The sequence below is a fragment of the Ambystoma mexicanum genome, chromosome 5q (genome assembly GCF_040938575.1).
Source record: "Ambystoma mexicanum isolate Mex_15411 chromosome 5q, UKY_AmexF1_1, whole genome shotgun sequence".
NCBI classification, from domain to species: Eukaryota; Metazoa; Chordata; class Amphibia; order Caudata; family Ambystomatidae; genus Ambystoma; species Ambystoma mexicanum.
In genome coordinates, this window is record NC_090933.1 from 1093011814 (window position 1) to 1093031022 (window position 19209).

The window sequence follows — 19209 nt, forward strand, 5'->3', positions numbered from 1 at the left end:
GGTTAGAGGAAATGACCTCCCGCTCCCTGCACATGATGAATGGAACAATAACAGGCGACATTCCACCGAATGTAACTTGGGAAATAGGCGACCAAAAATCTATATTAGATTACTTTTTGGTATCTGAAAGAATATTATCCGAAATCAAGTCACTATATTTAACCAAATCACCACAAAGTTATCACAATGTGGTTACAATGGAATGGAAGCAGAGTCACCGGCAAACCTTAGAACAATGGAAGACGCAGATAGCATTGGAACCAGGAGGTAATCGTCTTCGCATAAGATCCGGGGGTATACCGGTACTGGCAGAAATGATAAAACCGAAAGTGGGAGATAAAGAGAACGACACAATCGAATATCAGGCCCTATTGGAGTTATACAAACAAAAAAATACTCTTGCAATAAACCAACCTTCCAAAGGCACAACTTCGACCCTCAAGTTGCCAAAAAAAAGAAAAAAAAAAAAAAAGTCCTGCGATCTGAGATAAGAATAATCTCAACGAAAGCGATGCCTGACCAAAAACATGAAATAAGAAAAGTTAAAAACATCTAACAACTGGATCAAAACTCATCGCGGGCTCCTTGAGCAAAGAGATACCGAAGTAATTCTAGAGGCATTAAATAAGAACAATCCAAGAAGCTTCTGGTCGATAGTGAACGAGTTGGAGAACCCGCAAAAAGCTAGGCTTGCAAATATGGTGACTGAAGACCAATGAACAATCCATTTTGAAAAGCTATTTAAAAAAAAGAAAAACACCATCTCACCAAACCTGAGCGTAAGCCTGCCATGGGACCTAGTGTTTGAACAGGAGGAGATCGTGAATACCATACAAAAGATCAGCTCCTCAAGAGCGGCAGGTCCAGATGTTCTCTTTGAGGATTGCATTTGAGAGCCCATCGAAGAATGGACAGACTTTTGCAATATACTTTTCCAAAACATAACGAAAGAGGGTCGTATTCCAATAACATGGAAATTGGGCATTATAGTCCCAATTTTCAAAAAGGGCGACAGCACAAATCCATCAAACTACCGACCCATAGCCATATTGGATTTGATAGGGAAAGTATTTGCTAGTCTACTCCTAAACCAGCTGTCACAGATGCCATTAAATCAGATAATAAAATCTACCTGGCATTTATAGATTTAGCCAACGCCTTTTATGGTGTCGACCGGGAAACTGTGGACTAAATTGAAATCGAAAGGTTGTGCACACAGCCTAATTCATGCCATTAAAGAACTCTATTCGGAGACCCATATACAGATTCGACTTGACAACGAGGGTCACCTTACCAAACCAATCAAAACAGAACGAGGAGTGAAGCAAGGGTGCCCATTGGGAGCGACACTCTTCAATTTTTATATCTCTGAGGTAGGAGCCATATTTGATGACATAGTGGCATTTCCCCCCAAAAATAAATGGCAGACACATAAGCTGGATCCTCTATGCCGATGACATGGTCGTTTTGGACTTAACACCTATCGGTCTCCAAAGAAAGCTATATGCTCTAAAGAAGTTTATCGAGGACTTAGGTCTCGAGATCAACGCAGCGAAATCAGAGATACTTGTCCTTGAAAACAGAAGTGGCGGCCAACCAAAGACAAGAAAGCTGAGATGGTCATTGGGGACTGAAGCCCTGCGTAAAGTTACTCAGACAAGATACTTGGGGACGCTGATAAATTCCAGCATAAATGATGAATGACCCAATGATGAAGAAGATCGCAAGTAATTGCAAACAGCTAATAACACAAGGCTTGATCCTGCACACAAAATATGGAAAATTCTCGTACGTTCCAATAATGAAGTTTTATAAGAGTAAGGTGACTCCCATCTTGACCTTCGGAGCAGAAAGTATTTTTGGGTGTGCTTCCGAGATATGGGCCAGGTGCAAAAGCAAGTTCTGGAAACCTATTCTACAGCTACCATTGAGTTTTCCCACCGCTTGTGCGTTATACGAGGTGGGGCTAACCTCATTAAACGCAGGATTAATGTGGAACAAACTGGCACTATATAGGAAGACTCTAGAAGAAGCGGAACTAGCACCCTTTGAAGTTCTAATGGAGCCTAAAAAAACCGCAAGAATGCAAGTCAGCTCTAATCGTGTGGAGACAGCAATGCAAAGACATCTTGGCACAATTGACATTGGATGAAAAAACCCTTTGGCGCAACCCAAACGCAGTAAAAAAAAGAATTCTGCAATTGGATTGGATCGAGACAGTCGAACAAAGAGCGAATCATAGATGCATGGCCAATTCGCCGGTGGAAGCCAAAGGAGTCAATACAATTCCCAAATACATGGTCATCTGGCCATGGAAACGCCTGAGAAGAACAAGTAACTTTCTTACCTGGTAACGTTCTTTCGATGGGATGGTCCGACGACGTATTCCATATCTATGACAGGTAATGTCCACAGCTGTGCTGCTTCAGAAAATCTTCGGCGTCTGCGTCCTGCATCGATGACGTCGATGCGCCGTCCCCGAGGACCTCCTCCGACGGCCAACGTGACCCGATGTGATAAGTAGGACGCACGACCCCCATAGCCTCAGTTGTAGTTTTTTCCCCCAGAACGCGTGACACCAGTTTTCTGCCAGTCAGACACACAAGGCCTTGGCGTAACGCAAGCTGCAATCGCAAAAGAAATTCTGCAGCGGGGAAGGTAGGGGGGGAGCAATATGGAATACGTCGTCGGACCATCCCATCGAAAGAACCTTACCAGGTAAGAAAGTAACTTGTTTTTCGAGGGGATTGGGTCCTCCGACGTATTCCATATCTATGACAGACTCCCAAAGCAGTACCAAGCAAGGAGGTGGGAAAAGAATTTAGAACACAAATTTATCATGCCCAATCAAATTGCGGAATAAAGGACTGCCTTGCCTAAGGTCAGATCCTGCCCTCGGATGGAATCGAGGGAGTAGTGACGTACAAAAGTATGTACTGAAGCCCAGGTGGCTGCATCACAGATGTGACGAATAGGAACACCCCTCTGCAGGGCAGTAGACGCAGCCACTCCCCTGGTAGAATGGGCCCGCAAGCCAGCCGGAGGGTCCTCACCCGCCAAGCGGTAATACTCGGAGATAGCTAAAATAATTCAACGAGAAAGTCTGTTTCGTCACAGCTTGTCCCAAACGCTTTCCAGCGTAACCAATGAAAAGTTGATCGTCCACTCTGACCCGGGACATGCGTGAAATATAAAAGCTCAACGCTCTCCTAGGATCAAGCCTATGGAGCCTCTCCTCTTCCTTACCAGGATGTGGAGGAGGATAGAACGCCGGAAGAACAACCTTCTGGCTCAAATGAAATTCTGAAACCACCTTAGGAAGAAAGGAAGGACGAACTCTAAGGACAACCCTGTCCTTATGAAACACAGTGAAGGGTGGCTTAACTGAAAGTGCCTGTAAATCACTCACTCTGCGAGCGGAAGTAACCACAACCAAAAACACAGTTTTCAGAGTTAACAGTCTCAAAGGGCAAGAATGCAAAAGCTCAAACGGAGCACCCATAAGAAACTTAAGAACAAGGTTCAAATCCCAACCGGGCACCAGAAAAGGTGACGGAGGGAACACATTAGGGAGCCCTTTCAAAAACTGAGAAATTAAAGGAATCTTAAAATAGGAACATTCTTCAGACGAGCGCTTAAATATGGACAGCGCCGCCAGGTAACCTTTAATGGTCCCCACTTGCAAGCCCCTGTGGGCCAAGGAAAGCAAAAAAGACAGAACCATGGGAATGTCGCACTAAAAAGGATCCACATTCTTAACTCTGCACCAGTCGCAGAACTTTCTCCAACGGCAACGGTACAGAGACTTTGTTGCCGGCCACCTGGCCGAGAGCAACACCTCCATCACGCCTTCAGGGAGTCCAATCCTTATACCTCAACCTTTCAGAAGCCAAGCGTGAAGGTTGAGGGATCTGACCTCTGGATGGGGAACCTGACCCCGCTCCTGTGAGAGCAGATCGTCGTAGGGAAGACGACATGGAGGGCAGATGGACAAGTCGAGAAGGTCTGGGTACCACGTCCTCCGGGCCCACGCCGGAGCAATGAGGATCATCCGGGAACCGAACCTCCATAACCTCCGCAGTACTTACGGGATGACGGGGGCTGGAGGAAACGCGTACAGCAGTGAGAATGACCACGAACGTGTCTCCTAAGGCTCCTTTTGGAGGAGATTCCCACGAGCAGAAACTTTCGCACTTCCGATTGACACTGGAGGCGAAGAGATCCACTTGAGGGGTCCCCCAAAGGGCGAAGATCTCCAGGAGAATCTCCTGAGCCAGCTCCCACTCGTGAGAGATCGCGCTCTGCCTGCTCAGAGCGTCTGCCGGCTCCGTTGTCATCTCCGGCCAGACGAACAGCCGAGATCGAAACTTCCTGCTGTATGGCCCAGAACTCGAGCTGCATGGCCTTCCTGCACAGAGGAAGTTAACCTGCCCCCCCCTATTTGTTGAGGTAGTGCATGGCCACCATATTGTCCGTTAGAATCAGGACACTCTTTCCTCGCACAGTCGGCAGAAAAGCCTTCAGGGCTAGCCTGACGGCCCTCAGCTCCAACAGATTGATATGGAGTCTAGACTCCGACGGAGACCAACGACCGCTGACTGGCAACTCGTTGGCATGAGCTCCCCATCCCATGAGGGATGCGTCCGTCACGATCGTCACCTCTGGCCAGGGCAGCCAAAATGGGGCCGCCTTCATCAGATTGCCTTCAACTGCCCACCACAGAAGGTCCTGGGCGACCGAGGGCGGCACCTGAACAGGGTCCAACAACCTGCCGGAGGACAGACCACTGGAGCTTGAGTGCCCATTGCAAAGATCACATCCGCAACCTGGCCTATGGCACCAGAAGAATGCAGGATGCCATGAGGGGTATACACGCATTTCGTCGACCACTTTTTCATCGTGGTACTTTTCATCGCCAACATTTTTTTTTAAACATTTCTATAGGGGGGGGGGGGTGGTGTTTGTGCGGGTTGGGGTATGATTAAGTAAGGGGGGGTTTGCGGGGGCGCAGCCCCCCATAAAAAAATATAATAAAATAAAAATAAAAAGGTTGCCGATGAAAGGGTCGGCGATGAAAAGTCCCACGATGAAAAAGTGGTCGACGAAATAACGTAGAACCCCATGAGGCCGAGCAGTCTCAAGAACTCGGACGCTGGGAGAGTCTGGGCAAGCTGAAACTTGTGCACCATCTGCTGAATGTGAAGAGCCCTCAGCTGGGGAGGAAAACACAGCCCCAGGGATGTGTCGAGCACTGCTCTGATGTACTGGAGCCGCTGTGTTGGCGTCAAATGGGACTTCTTTAAATTGAGGGAGAAGCCCAGCTTGTGAAGGGAGTGGCAGGTGACGGACAGATGATCCAAGACTTGCTCGGGAGAGCTCCCCCTGATCAACCAATCGTCCAGCGAGGGGTAGACGTGAATCCCCCCCTTTCCTGAGATGCGCTTCCAACACCATGAGCTTGGTGAAAACCCTTGGGGCGGAGGTCAATCCGAACGGCAGGACCAGAAACTGAAAGTGCGAGTCCCCAACCGCGAACCTCAGGTGGTACTTGTGCTTGGGATGGATCGGCACATGGAATTAAGCATCCTTGAGGTCGAGAGACACCAACCAATCCTGAAGTTGAAGGGCCTGGAGGACTTGAGAGAGAGTAACCATTTTGAACTTGTCCTTCCTGAGGAGTTTGTTCAAACCGCGCAAGTCCATGATGGGTCTCAATCCCCCGTCTTTCTTCGATATCAAAAAATAAGGGGAATACCATCCCTTGTTCCTCTCCGCTACAGGCACCAGTTCTATGGCGCCTTCTCCAGCAGGGCTTGAATTTCCTGCGCAAGGAGCGGATCCGGACTCTTCAAAGAGGTTCACAGGTGGATTGTTGAGAGGCCTCTGCCGAAAATGAAGACAGTAGCCATGGGTTATGATCTCCAGAACCCACACATCTGAAGTAATGGCACGCCACTCTACAAGATGCTGCGCCAGCCTTACCCCAACCGGCGAACCATGGGACCTGGCCTCATGACTGAGTGGTAGCGGCTGCGGCGCTGCCTGAGGGCAAAGAGGCAACTGCCTGAGCGGCCTTGGCACCTCGAGTACCTTGTTTTCCACCTCTGGCACTCTTACGGTGGCCTCTTTGACTGACAGCTCCTTTTGCTTTACTGAAGGACGAGTAATAGCAAAAGGAACCTACCCTCCATTGTTGTTCCCTAGGACGAAAAGGCGCAGGTTGTCGAACTGCAGCGCCCAACGACTTCGCTGCAGCTTTGGAGGTCCTCAACCTCTCAAGGCTCTCGTCAGCTTTGCTGCCAAAAAGATGTTCACCGTCACAGGGCATGTTGAGGAGCCGGGACTGCACATCAGGAGCGAACCCAGACTTCCGCAACCACGCAAACCTGCGTATTATGGTGCTCGCCACCATGGACCGGCTGACACAATCTGCCATGTCCAAACCCAACTGAACGGCCTCACACATGGCATCCTTGCATCCTCAACCATAGCAAGGAAACCATCCGTTCGTCCCCTTCGGGAATATGTTCAGCCGCTAATGCAACACAGTTCCACAGAGTGTGTGTGAAACGAGACAAGGCACATATGGAGTTGGCCGCCTGAAGCGCCATACCCCCTGAAGAAAACACTTTCTTCGCCCAGCCGTCAAAACGTTTGTCGTCCCTATCCGGAGGGATGCTAGGATACGACGCCTGCTTTGCCGGGGCCGTAGCCGCCTGCACCACCAAACTCTCCGGAGTGGGGTGCCTGGACAAGTAGCAGGGGTCGCTACTGGCTGGACGGTATTTTCGCGACAAAGTCTTGCCCCCTGCCGGGAGACTCTCTGGAGCAGTCCAAGCCACGGCCACCCTTCTCTGCAGAGCCATATGAAACGGCAGTACCGGGTCAGTGGGGGGACCAAGATCAAGGATGTCCGTGAGATCATCCTGAACGAACTCCCCTGGGGGAGCCGACCATCCCAAGTACTCGGTGACCCGAGACATAAGGCGCCGGTATGAAGAATCGGCATGAGTGCCAGGCTCTGGCCTACAAAACCCCACCTCCGGAGAGGTATCCAGTCCACTGGCATCATGCAGTGACTGCCTCAGGTCATCAAACTGGCTATGGCCCAAGAGAAGCTCATCTGGTACCGTAACAGGAACCAAGCCTTCATCAGAGCCTTCATCACCCTCTGAAATGTACTCCAGGCGGTGAGAGGAAGACACCTGGGGACCAAAGCAATGCCTGACCTTAGCCAGAGCCTTTCTAGGGGCTAACCCAGTGCCACAGGGCCCCTCCGACACCACCGCCTCGAAAGGCGTTGAGGGCGCCGAACGAGTCGGCGCCAGCGTTGAGAGAATCGGCATCGGCGTCAGCTGCAGCGCCGCCAACATCAACAGCATCAACACAGGCCTCGAAGGCAGAGCTCCGAGCGTGTCTCTCGACGACCTAGGCGCCAACAGTGTCGACGACCCCCTCGGAGGAGGAGCCTTGAGAGAAATCGTCGACGACCTCGGCCCCACAGGCGTCGACCTCTTCCTCGAAGACGGCACAGGATCACGCGGTCACGAGCGCGTCGAGGACCAGGACCTGGAACGGGCATGGCGAGAACGGCTACCCTTATCCGAGCGGAACCTTTCCTGCGAGCCATGCCGACCACCCGAGCCCGAAGGCGTACGAGTGGTGTCTCTCGACCGGTGCCGACCGACCCCACTCGGAGGCGCGGACCAACTGGTGCCCTGCGATTCAAGAATCGCTAACACCTGCTTCCCAAAGGAAGTCCATTCCTCCGATGTCGCTTGCATGGTGGGATAAGAAACCAGCCGACGGGCGGAGTCCTCGGAAGAGGACGGGGAAGGCGACCGATGCCGGCGCTTCCGGGAATGCCTCGAAGAGGCAGAGGAGTGGCGAGACCGACTCCTGGAACGAGACCCACTGGACTTCCGACAATGATGCGGAGAATCGCCTCTCGAGTCATCCGTCGAAAGCCCTGTAGACCTCGACTTCCGGGGCTTAGAAACCCGACCTACCGACAGCTTCTTCTTGCGCTCCCGCAAGGCCTTGGCCGTGAGCGACTGGCAGTCGACACAGTCGTCTGTATCGTGGGCCTCCCCGAGGCACAAGAGGCAGGCGTCCTGCGAGTCCGTGACCGACATCTTGGACCCACAGTCCCTGCATGTCTTGAAGCCCGGACGCGGGGTTGAAGACGAATTAGACATCGTCACGAACAGGTTTTCACAAAAACCGAACAGGTTCAACGAACCGAGAAGAATACAGCAAACTCCAAAGAGTTGAGGCATACCGAGATTCACGAAGCGAACACGTTTGCGGAAAAAACAGAACTGAGGCTACGGGCGTCGTGTGTCCCACTTATCACATCGGGTGACGTCGGCTATCGGAGGAGGTCCTCGGGAGCGGCGCATCGACGCAGGAGATTTTCTGAAGCAGCACAGCTGTGGACATTACCTGTCATAGATATGGAATATGTCGGAGAACCCAATCCCCTCGAAAGCTGTACCTGAAATTCAGACTGAATCTATTCGAAACAAAGGAAATCTGGATTCAAAGAAGAACGATTCATGCTGAAAATACAATGTGCAGATTCTGCAATCAGAATGTGGAAAATCTAAAACATCTAGTCCTCTTCTGTCCATACCTAAGACACACGAGAACAACTTTCCTGGGGAAAGAAATGCACAAATGTATGACCTATAGTAGTGAGGACTGGTGGTGCCAAATGCACAACAGTGATGGAAAAAAAATGAACCCTTGCACTCACGAGGTACTTAGCAAATTTACAATCTAAGTTGGAAGCAGAGAAGATGGCTTTTAGTGAATAAGTCTAGAGCTTTGTACATAACATCTTCATTCTTGTCTTTTTTATTTTATTAATCATAATGTGATAATTTTATGTAAGTACTAATTGTTGTAGTAAGTTATGTTTCCATTTCAAGTTTTTTTTAAACTATATGAAATAAAAAAATATATATATATAGAGACAGCAAGACATGCGCTTACAAATTGCCCAATGATGAAACCCATCTATGTTCATTGCTATTTTAATTTTGTAAAAGATCTGGATGATATAACCCATGAATAGTTCTAGTTAAACTGCTTGTCTGGATATAGCCGTAGTAGGATCATTGCTATAACACAAGTATGGAAATGTGTAAATAAGCAACTACGTAAATTTGAAAGTGACGCAAGACTACTGGAGGAACAAAGTAAAAGCCTATGTTTCTAAATCTTGGGTATGTCTCAGACTATGTGCTGAACATAGGATTCATATATGTGTATTGCTCCTTATGATTCGACAGATGCCTAATGAAATTCTCTTTATTATCACTACAAATGGACCGTTGTCAGATGAATTGATCTGTACTGGTATTTTACTAAGGATATGTAAATGTGTTCTATCCTGCTGCATGATATCCTCTTTTTATATAACTTAGGTATTTTTTTAAATGTGGAAATACTTTTTCGATTTTTAATATTTTTTTCTTTTCTGCTGTAATAATCTTTTGCTGTTTAAGAATTAAGCATGTGAATCTTTTCTTTTCTAATTATTTTTACTTAATGTGTTAAAGTTTTCTATTAAACTGTATACACAATAAAAAATTAAAATAAAAAGATGCCTATGGAGTTTGTCAGACTCCACAACCAAAAGAAACACACAAGTGTTCAGAATCACAATAAAAAAATGAGAGTGTGGGATAAAGGGTCACACTCTCAAGGTTTAAAAAAATCAAGTCCTCAAAATCCAGCAAAGTTGCAGGGGTTCTCTAAGGTGGAGGGAATTAGCACATTTCTGAGAATTCTCCCGAACAACTTCCATTGCTGCTGCAGGAACCGACTGCCAGGGAGAGGAACACCAGAATCGAGTGAGTGTCTAAGTCAGACCCGAGCTCCAGAAAGACCTTCCGGACTCCCATGAAGCAAACTGACCCAACCTGAGCCACCTCAACAGAGTGCTGGACCCCAGATGCGAGGAAAGTCCATTAAGGTAGCCGAGAACCGCAGTGGTGCTATTTGTGAGAGAAGCTGAAACTGAAGTGCCGCTGATTTGAAGTTTGCCCATTGCTGCTGCCAACCTTCAATTCGTAGTGCAGGAGTCCTCAGACGTCCCGCCTCTTGTCCCCACGATCGAGGCCCAGGAACAGGATCAGCAGACCTACACAAGAACAGAAGCCAGCTGGAACCAATTTCTTCTAACCAAAGGTACTGTAAAACTAAGGGGACTTAACTTTTGTTGTGTAGCCTTGCTAGTTCTCATTTGAGACTTGTCCTGGTTGCTTTTGCAGAGTTGCTTGCAGCTTTGCTCATCATAAGCCTCCCAGCTTGTGGCCCAACAGTGATTTCTTTTTCTACAAAACTCTCTAACATTGTGCATGACTTTTTACTTACCTTCTAGAAGTGCCTCAGCTCCCCTAGACTTTGCTCAATTGACATTGGCTGTTTTGGCTCCCTGAAGACTCTTCTAACCTCTGACTTTGTGTTTTGATCTGTCCCTCCAAAAGTAATAATTCTTTACTTGTAGAGCTGGGAAAGGGCTAATCTACATTGCACTGGGGTTGTGGGGGGTTCAAAAGTTCTTACCCGTTTGAGGAACTTGTTAACCATTGTTTTCTCCCTTAACCTTTTCCTTTTTGACATCAAACTACGCATTGCTCCAAATGCACCAGTGATCTATCAATGTACACAGTGTCCTAGTTATTGAAATCACCTCAGGGTGTAGGAAGTGTCTGTGTGCCATCCCAAAAGGGTATCTACTGATTTTATTGAAACAGAGTGTGTATTTTGAAGTATATTTAAGTGTTACATATTTGCTCCCTTCTGAAGAAGGCTTACTCAAACTGACTGTTTACATTAATGAATACTTGTTTAATCAATAAACCTTGAGTGTAAGTGTTATTTGGATACTTGTCACTGTGAAACTCTGTGTTGCAAACCCACAGCTCACATTGACCCCTCTTGGGATAAGCCTGGCTGCTCAGTCACTACCAGCTTGTGTAGTACAGACTTCTACCGAAGGTTGGGTTGCTATTGCCAAGAGGACAAGGCTGGTGCAGTCTCCCACAGGGTACTGCAAACAATCTTGCCTAACACTGTGCCTCCTCAGTGTCGAGTAGTAGCAGTTCATTGTACTGGAGTTGATTGTCAATAGGCCAATCCGCTACCGGCTGGTCCTGGTGGTCTGGCGACTGGATCACGTAAATGTCGTCATCATAAAACTGGTCTTGACCATAGATGTCCCCCTGACACCCTGGGTCTGCTGGGTCATCATAATCGCTCACTTGGTATCCACGGGGGCGCCACACGATACTGGATGGAGGTCTAAGCGCTATTCCGGACCCCTCTCTGCTTGGTTACGTGCCAGACGTTGGGATGCAGTTTTAAGGCCCTTGGGGCCAGTGTGAAGGGCTTTAGCCCCACTGCTGCCAGGGGGCTGTTATACCTGAGGTGGTCAGGGGCACTGATCGTGACAGAGGGGTCTTGATATGTGTGAGAGCTGTCTTGGAACGTCGAGGCCGGAGTGCCTAGAGCAGAGGTGCTAGGCTGTGGCTCAAGATGGGCCCTTTTGGCAGGGGGTCGACGATGATGGTGTTCGTTGGGAGCTGTCAAGCAGCCATGCGGCAAGGCAAACAACAAAGGAATGAAAAAGTCTATAATTACAACTTTAGCTCATCAAAGGCATCTGCCTGGAAGCGAACTATGCATTTGCTACCGACTTCAGCGGAAAAAAACAATCTGAGGGACCTCGGCGAGCGAAGGACCATGGGTACAGTACACACAATAGGGATAGTATTACTAAATACGCCCTGTCGACGTCCGATTTTGAGTTTCGAAAAGAAATCAAGTAATACTCTGCGACTTCCACCAGATGTCGGACTATGCAGAGCATGTGATCCAAGCAGATCCACAAGCTCCAGAAATACTTAGTCAAACAAATCCTCTTTTTAGGTTTAAAATAGTTATGGACCACATAGTAGGCACGAAGAAGTTTCTACATGCATTGTGTACTCTAGGTTGCCACTACAACTTTGTGGCAGAACCTATTTGTGTTGGAAATCATATGCCCGTAAGTGACAAGAGAATACTAACTGTATCTTGGTGCATTTAGGTCTCGGACCGACGGGAAACGCTCACTGCACAAGTCCATTTGTACATGATATTTAACGAAAGAACTTTGAATACATCACTCAAACAACTTAATACATTTACTTAAGTCTAGAAACTTTGGTAAGCAAAGTTTGTTCATGTAAGCCGATCGAGACAGTTTAAGATTTAAAAATAAAATATCAACCGTAAAAAAAGTCACTTTCACTTAACCACTGCTGTTCCCTTTTTATAGCAAACACCAGAGATACCATGAAAAGTTTTTCTGTGTTAATTGTGCTCATGACAGTGAATATCATTGAGTAGCGTGTTATGAGATTTGTGGGTGGTTTTTCTATATAGTCCTTAATTTTCCACGGTAAAGGGACTACTGTGATTTATTTTTAACAAAAGTAAGGAATGAAAACGTGTCTTCAATTCAAAGGTTTGCATTAGAATTAACATTATAGTTCACAAATATTAACTGAAAAAAGCCAAATATCCCCATACCTCGTGCACTGCTCCATCGTTGAACGAATAAACTGACCAATCAGAGACAGAAATTGCTCAGTGTATCGCGAATTAAACTGCTTTAACAGAGTGAGGATGCCCAATACCAACGGAGGCCAGTCTACCGGATCTGCAGGTTTTCTGCATGCCATACCTAAATTGAAATGGAGAAAGGAACAAGGTAGAGTATATTATTACATTTCATAGTTAAAGAAACATGTATTGTTTTGTCACCTTCTCAAGTGTCTAAACAATTACTAAGCTGATGTCAGAAAATATATTTTAACTAACAATTTGACATAGATGACACGCAACAGTTCGGCTAAAGAGAGAAGCGTTAAACCAGGAGGAATCCATTGTGACATGCCAATTGGTCATAAGTGGCTTACAACTGTCCTGAAAACTAGATTTGGGTTAAAATGGGACAATCATTTTGTGACATATCAATTTGTCACTTTGTTACCCTACAATCTCTGAGAGTTCAATCAAATCTATGGGATTTGCACCAGCTCGAAAGGGATAGGATCCCCCTTCCTCATCATAAATAGGACATGCATGCCATTGTGGGGAGCGGGCAAAACTCTGTCACATCTCCAGCGTCAGTCGGCAGCGCTATATAGGGTTCTGCGGTCAGTAGACAGATGCCCCGAGACGCAATGGTGTTTCCCTTTACTGCAATCTTGTAGCGTCTCAATGCAGAGTTCCTGCCGGCTCTTCCAAGCACAGTGGGATCCGTCGGCTTGACCAAAGCTGAAGTAGTCCGGGCTGATGACGTCAATGCAATGGCCCTGGTGTCGGGCTATCGGGGTCTTTGCGAAAATGTCAAGCATCTTCAGCCTGAATGCCTCCCATTCCTCTGGGGTAGAGGACTGGATGGGAAAAGGTACCTGCAGAGCCTCTTCCTCTTGGCCGACCATGGAGTGGTGACTCCTCTTTTTTCTAAGAATGATGCCTCAAAGAACCGACAGGGGATCGTAACCTCTTGCAGGGTTTCTTCCTTTTGCCGTTTTGGACTGGCAAACGTTCCTCGTTGCCGCGGTCCATTTCCGGCGACCTTGAACGGGTCCGCTTATCGCCTTTTTCCATGTGGAAGAAGGTGGTAAGTTTAACTTCACGCTCTCGTAGCACCTTCAGGTGCATCGATTGGCAGAACCCGCAGTCTTGCGTGTTGTGGTCTTCATCAAGGCAGTAAAGGCAGATACATTGTGGATATGAAATGGACATTTGATGCTGCAATTCAATGTGAGGGATCAGAAATGAGAGGCGGACACAAAGAGGTCATATTTTCATTAACAGACACCATTATTACAGATAAGGGTTTGATAAAGATCTCTCTGTCCCTATCCTAAAGAATTTCTCTCTACCTAGCAAACTAAAACTAAAGATCAGTCTGTGCCAAGTTGACAAATTATATAAGTTGTCCTTGCGTCCTAAAAAAAACATACTAATCTGATCCTCACACTCAAAAGGAACTAAAAGTGTAAGGAAAATGTCTCTGACCTAGGTTCGGCCGAAAGTGTTCACAATCAAAGCAAACAGATAAATCCAGCATAGATACTATTTGCCAAGGCGAACCACTTGGATGCAGAGGGCGGTACCCTTCCCCTGGATATTTCAGGGAGGGTGGCAAAAAAATGCTATCGACTATTGAACCCCCACTGTTTAAACTGTGACTTTGACTAGTAATGACTCCCTAAATGCAGGCCCACCGACTCAGTCAAGGACTTCCTAACTTTTATTACTCTGACCAAGGTTTAGTGATCTAATAGGTATTGGGTTAGTGCCTTACACTAGTTCTGTAGGACTCAACTGGTGTCACTCACACCCACTGTCACCCTACTATTCCACTATATCGGATTCCTCTCCCTTAACTCCTCCCCACCAATCTTTTGTCCCAGCTCCTCTTCCTGCCACTCTAATCCTCCTCCTGCCACACTATCCCTCCGCCTCCCACACTACTACTTGGTCACCTTGCTTTAACCCTGCATCAGCCTTCTCATATTCACACCTTAAACTACACTCTCTCGACTGCTCCAACCTTTCCCTCCTCCCTAGCCCAGGTGTCCATAACAGGGAAGATTGCATTAGCGACCGATGTGTCATGTCCGCTGGACCGCCTGTTGCCTAATGGCGCTGGTATCTCTGCTGGCGCTTCCGTCTGGGCACTTTGGCTCCCAGCGAGAGCTCACAGTCTGGGCAATGGCATGCCGGACGCAACCATGTTAGGGCCACCATGTTGTGGGGCATTGTGCGCACCTTATCGGCCAAGCACTCCTGGTTGCCATCGTAGCATGTTCTACCCACGGCACTCCAGAAGCTATTTAATCCCGGGTTCTCAGTCAGTCCGGTGTGTCTCAGCGTTCCTTACGTTGTCCTGACCCTCAGTACATCATTCTGTTACTTGCCATTCTATCTGCTCCCTGTCCTTTTGGTTTTCCTGCCTTCTTCTTATTATTATCGAATGCATGGGCGGACCCACGCAGGCGCTTCTCCATCCGAAAAAGGATGATGTGCACCTAACCCACCAATCAACACACATCCTTCATATTCTCACAACTCCTCCCACCGCCCCGTCTGCCTCACAAAATCCAGCAGCCCAAGTCTTCCTCTCCTTTTGCTCAGTCCCAGTCCTGTCCTGTCCTGTCTACCTTTACTGTCAGCCTCTTGTCTGTTTATCAGACCTTGCTGGTTCTGGCGCGCCCCTGGAAGCGCCTCAGAAAGTGCCTGTTAGGAGCCTGGAAGGAGCATGGAAGGAGCTGGGAGGGAGCGTTGTGAGCAGCCTGCTACAGACCTAATGGACTGCTGTTACGACTGGATCTGCATTCTTATGACTTGTAGTTGTTCCGTCCTTTTTTTCGGCACACTTCCTATTTTAGGCACAGGCACGCGCCCCCGGAAGTGCCTCAGAAAGTGCCTCAAGGAGCTGGGAGGGAGCGTGGTGAGCATCCTGCTACGGACCTAATTGACTGCTGCAACGACTGGATCTGCATTGAGTCTTGATGCTATCAAAGTATCTTCTTTTTGACCTTGCCACAACTTGTCAAAACATTTTGCCAAAAAATATTACTTTTGCTCCTTTTTTCCATTTTTTCAGACTCGTGGTGGCTCCGCCCCTTTTTCCGGCACACTTCATATTTTAGGCACGGGCCCCTGCGTGCGTGCACCTGGAAGTGCCTTACAAAGTGCCCGTTAGGAGTCGGTTAGGCACGTGAGGCAAGTTGGCTACTGAACAGCTGCTCTATCTGGTTTGCATTTCACTTTATTATGTTTAGCTCAGATGTGGCCTACAATCAGAGGTGAGCGGCATATATTTATCTCTGATATAGGCATTTTGCTGCCTGCATTGTGTCGTGCAAGCACTATTTCACTGAAGCAGCGGCTGCGTCAAGAAAGTGGGTTGGGGAGGAGGGTGTATTGGTCGAGGTGTTTGCTTGTCATATAACTTCCTGTTCTAGAAAGCAAATGCTGACAACCCCATTGGTTAGTCACACAGTTACGTGCTTACTCCATTAACACGGTTGTTGAAAACCTAGTAATAATCATTACTCGCGCAGCCGCGCACGCCCCTGTGTTTTATGCAGCAATAGACCCATTATTGTTTTGTATCTTAAGTATTTTTGAGGCGCAAGAGTCCGACAATGGTTATAGATTTGACGAGTGGCACACGCCTGAAGGAGCCTTCTTCAAAGGCGCCACCTCCCGCTTCTACATTGCAATCAGGACTTCCAATGTTTATTCCAGAATCACAGGAATTGCTTGGCTCCTGCTTCGCGTAACCCACCGACCACACAGACAGAAGCCCAAGTACACGCTGCAATTACACCGCAAAACACGGTTAACACATTCACAAACAAATTCACACTCAAACAAATGAATGACGTCCAATTAAGGCCGTTGGTAATAGCCAACAACTTATCTTTCAACAACAATTACCTCGGAACATCTCAATTTGCAGCTTCAACTCTCTGGGCATGACTGCCAGTTCTTCACATGACAAGCAGGCTAGCACTGATAGGGGCATGCCCCGGGTGCTGAGTGATCTGAATGGCTTAGGGTCAAGTGAGGAACAAACTGAGCAGACTTATGTTCTAACTCCGCATGGAGAACGTTGAAGGCAGTGTGTGGGGGCCGCAGTGGCGCAGCTCCGGCAGGAGCGAAATGAGATGCCACACATCATCAGTGCTTCGCCCGGAACTGCCTCCCTCTCGCGGGGGCGGGGCTTTTATTAGGACGCCCTGCGTCACCGCGTTGCGGGTCGCAGGGCGGATACAACACAGACTAGGTGCCCGCAGGAACAGATTTTCTTTTCTCCACACGATATAAACACAGATGCCTAATGAGCCTGGACCTCAGGCATTCCCAGTACTTACACGTATACTAAGGGGCACAACACCACCCACTATGCCATTAGAGAAATTAAAGTGTCTAATTCTGATATCTTAGCGAAACTTAAAAAGGTAGAAGGATACATGCTGGCGCAGGAGTCCTTTTGCCTTTACCAAACGTCCTTAACAAAAAAGGCCCAGCAGACACATCTTAGGCCGTCTGCCACTCAAACTTGCGCCAGCATTATAAACAACAAGACCACTCAAACATATGATACGTTAAACACCTCAAGTGTCCGACCTAGGTCTTATGCAAATGTGGTGGAGGGTAGCGCCTCCACCAATACCCTCCCAAAGGACAATGAGCACATAGGTCTTGTTCAAGTTGCCAAAATGCAACATGATAGAATCCTGCAAATCGAAACAACTTTTGATCGAGGCAAACATTGTTCCTAAAGGTAACTACATACTGAGATATGACAATTCTCTGACGGCTGTCCATGATAATATGACAGTTTATGAACCCCCTGACAGTCCAATGCCACTCATGGATCTTCTGAAGCATCAGCCCGCCGAGATGAATGTTGCTGCCGAAAACCTTGAGACTGCGTCAGACAATGAGGTTTCTTATTCCTCAAATCATTACCTATCACGCAAAAGGTAAGAGACTTGAATTTAAGAGCACAAAAAAGAAGGCTTATCAGAAAAAACAAAAATATTAACAAAAATGACTCTTCAATCAAAAAATCTTAAAACTTACCTTTGGGTAACATAAAGGGTCACAACTCTAATGTCAAGAATGCATGCAATATTTCACTTGACAATGTGACTCTTGACTTGAATCAACTCAATGATGAAAGTAAAGTTCTGTTACAGTTGTTATGGAGAATTCTCATTTTATGGCTAATTTCCCTTACCTATAGAGTCCCCCAGCAGCTTTGATGGATTTGAAGGGTTTGTTTCTTTTTACCTGCTAAGAGTGAGACTCTTTTTCCCACTCTTAGGCATTTTTGCTATGTGTGTTCTAGGCTATTTTTGTGTTTAATGCCTATGGGATTTCTCTCCCCCATAGGACCCATCTTTATTCACTTGTGTTACACAGCACCCTCAGTGCAGTGACACAGGGGTGTCGTAGCGACCCCCAAACATAGACTCCATACCCTGGGACTGACTACTGTCTCTCAGGGCCTGTAAAGTCCCCATTGACTTAACTAGTCAATTTCTATGAACTAAACCAGTACAACCCATCTTACTATGGAGGTACTGGAAGGGGTTAATAGTTTTTCCCCTATGTTCATTTTCGAGAGGGTACTGTACAGTACCTCTCTCAAAAGTTTCTGGCTGGTGGCAGTGGTTACTACCATAAATATTCGACCGCAAAGATTTCTCAATGGGATTTTCCCATTGTTCGAGGCTATCACTTTTTCTTTCTTTCTTACTTTCTTTTCTTAAACTTTTATTTATTTGGAAAGCAGCTTCATGGGGGCGTGGCTTCGAGCCGACGCGATGCAGTCGCTCCTCTAAAGCCGCCGTGGATGGCCCGCTGCTTCAGCTAAAATTGCACGGTTCCTGGGGCCTATACAATCCATCGACACCAGCTATGTGGATCGGAACCGATGGGGCACTAGCGGCTCAAAGATGAAAGCTGGGAGAGGGAGCACTATGTCCGTACTCGTCGTCTGAATCGCAGTCCCCCCCTTTGCGGATCAGAGAATCCAAGATGGCGGACGCACGTTTGATGGCGGCCACAGTCAGGAGTCGGAGGCGATCCTCCCCGTAGCACCCGAGCCGGAGGGGACAGACGGACATCCGGATAGCCAGACAAACGGGGACTATTTCCATCGGCCGGCGAGGGCCCCCCCCCCTGGAACCAGCAAGGAGCCCCGCATACATCGGCCCCGTTTTGACCCTCTCTTTTTTCCTCCTGGGGCGCCCCGGCCCACACGCCCAACAGCTACACATCCAGCGGACGGAGATCTACGCGGCTGCGTTAGTGGCCCACCTGGATGATCGGTGGGAACCACCTTCCGGCTCATGGACATATGTAACGGCCCTAGAGGCGATTCAATTCCTGGAGCGAAGATGGGAGACCCTCCCCCCAACGGTTGGCGGCGGGAGCCCCTTGAGAGATTTAAGGTAGGCCTAGCTCGCATGCGCTTATCACTGAGCTCTTCCTGGGGCGCCCCGGCCCACCATCCTGCTCCTCTTCACCGCTACATCGCTCCCGGCGGCCATTGTCTGGCCTCTAACAACTAGCGCAATGTCCAAGCAACAAAAGACCACCAAGACTTCGGACATA

At 47.9% G+C, this 19209-nt stretch overlaps 1 protein-coding gene across 6 annotated transcripts in view; it reads right to left on the reverse strand.

The window, feature by feature from the left end:
* WASHC5 (WASH complex subunit 5) overlaps nucleotides 1–19209 on the reverse strand; it is a 1117936-nt gene that overhangs the window by 79653 nt on the left and 1019074 nt on the right. For all 6 annotated transcript variants that reach the window (XM_069621617.1, XM_069621614.1, XM_069621616.1 and 3 more), the window contains one exon: nucleotides 12586–12739. In XM_069621617.1, the coding sequence (XP_069477718.1) occupies nucleotides 12586–12739 (154 nt within the window). The remainder of the gene's footprint in view (nucleotides 1–12585; nucleotides 12740–19209) is intronic.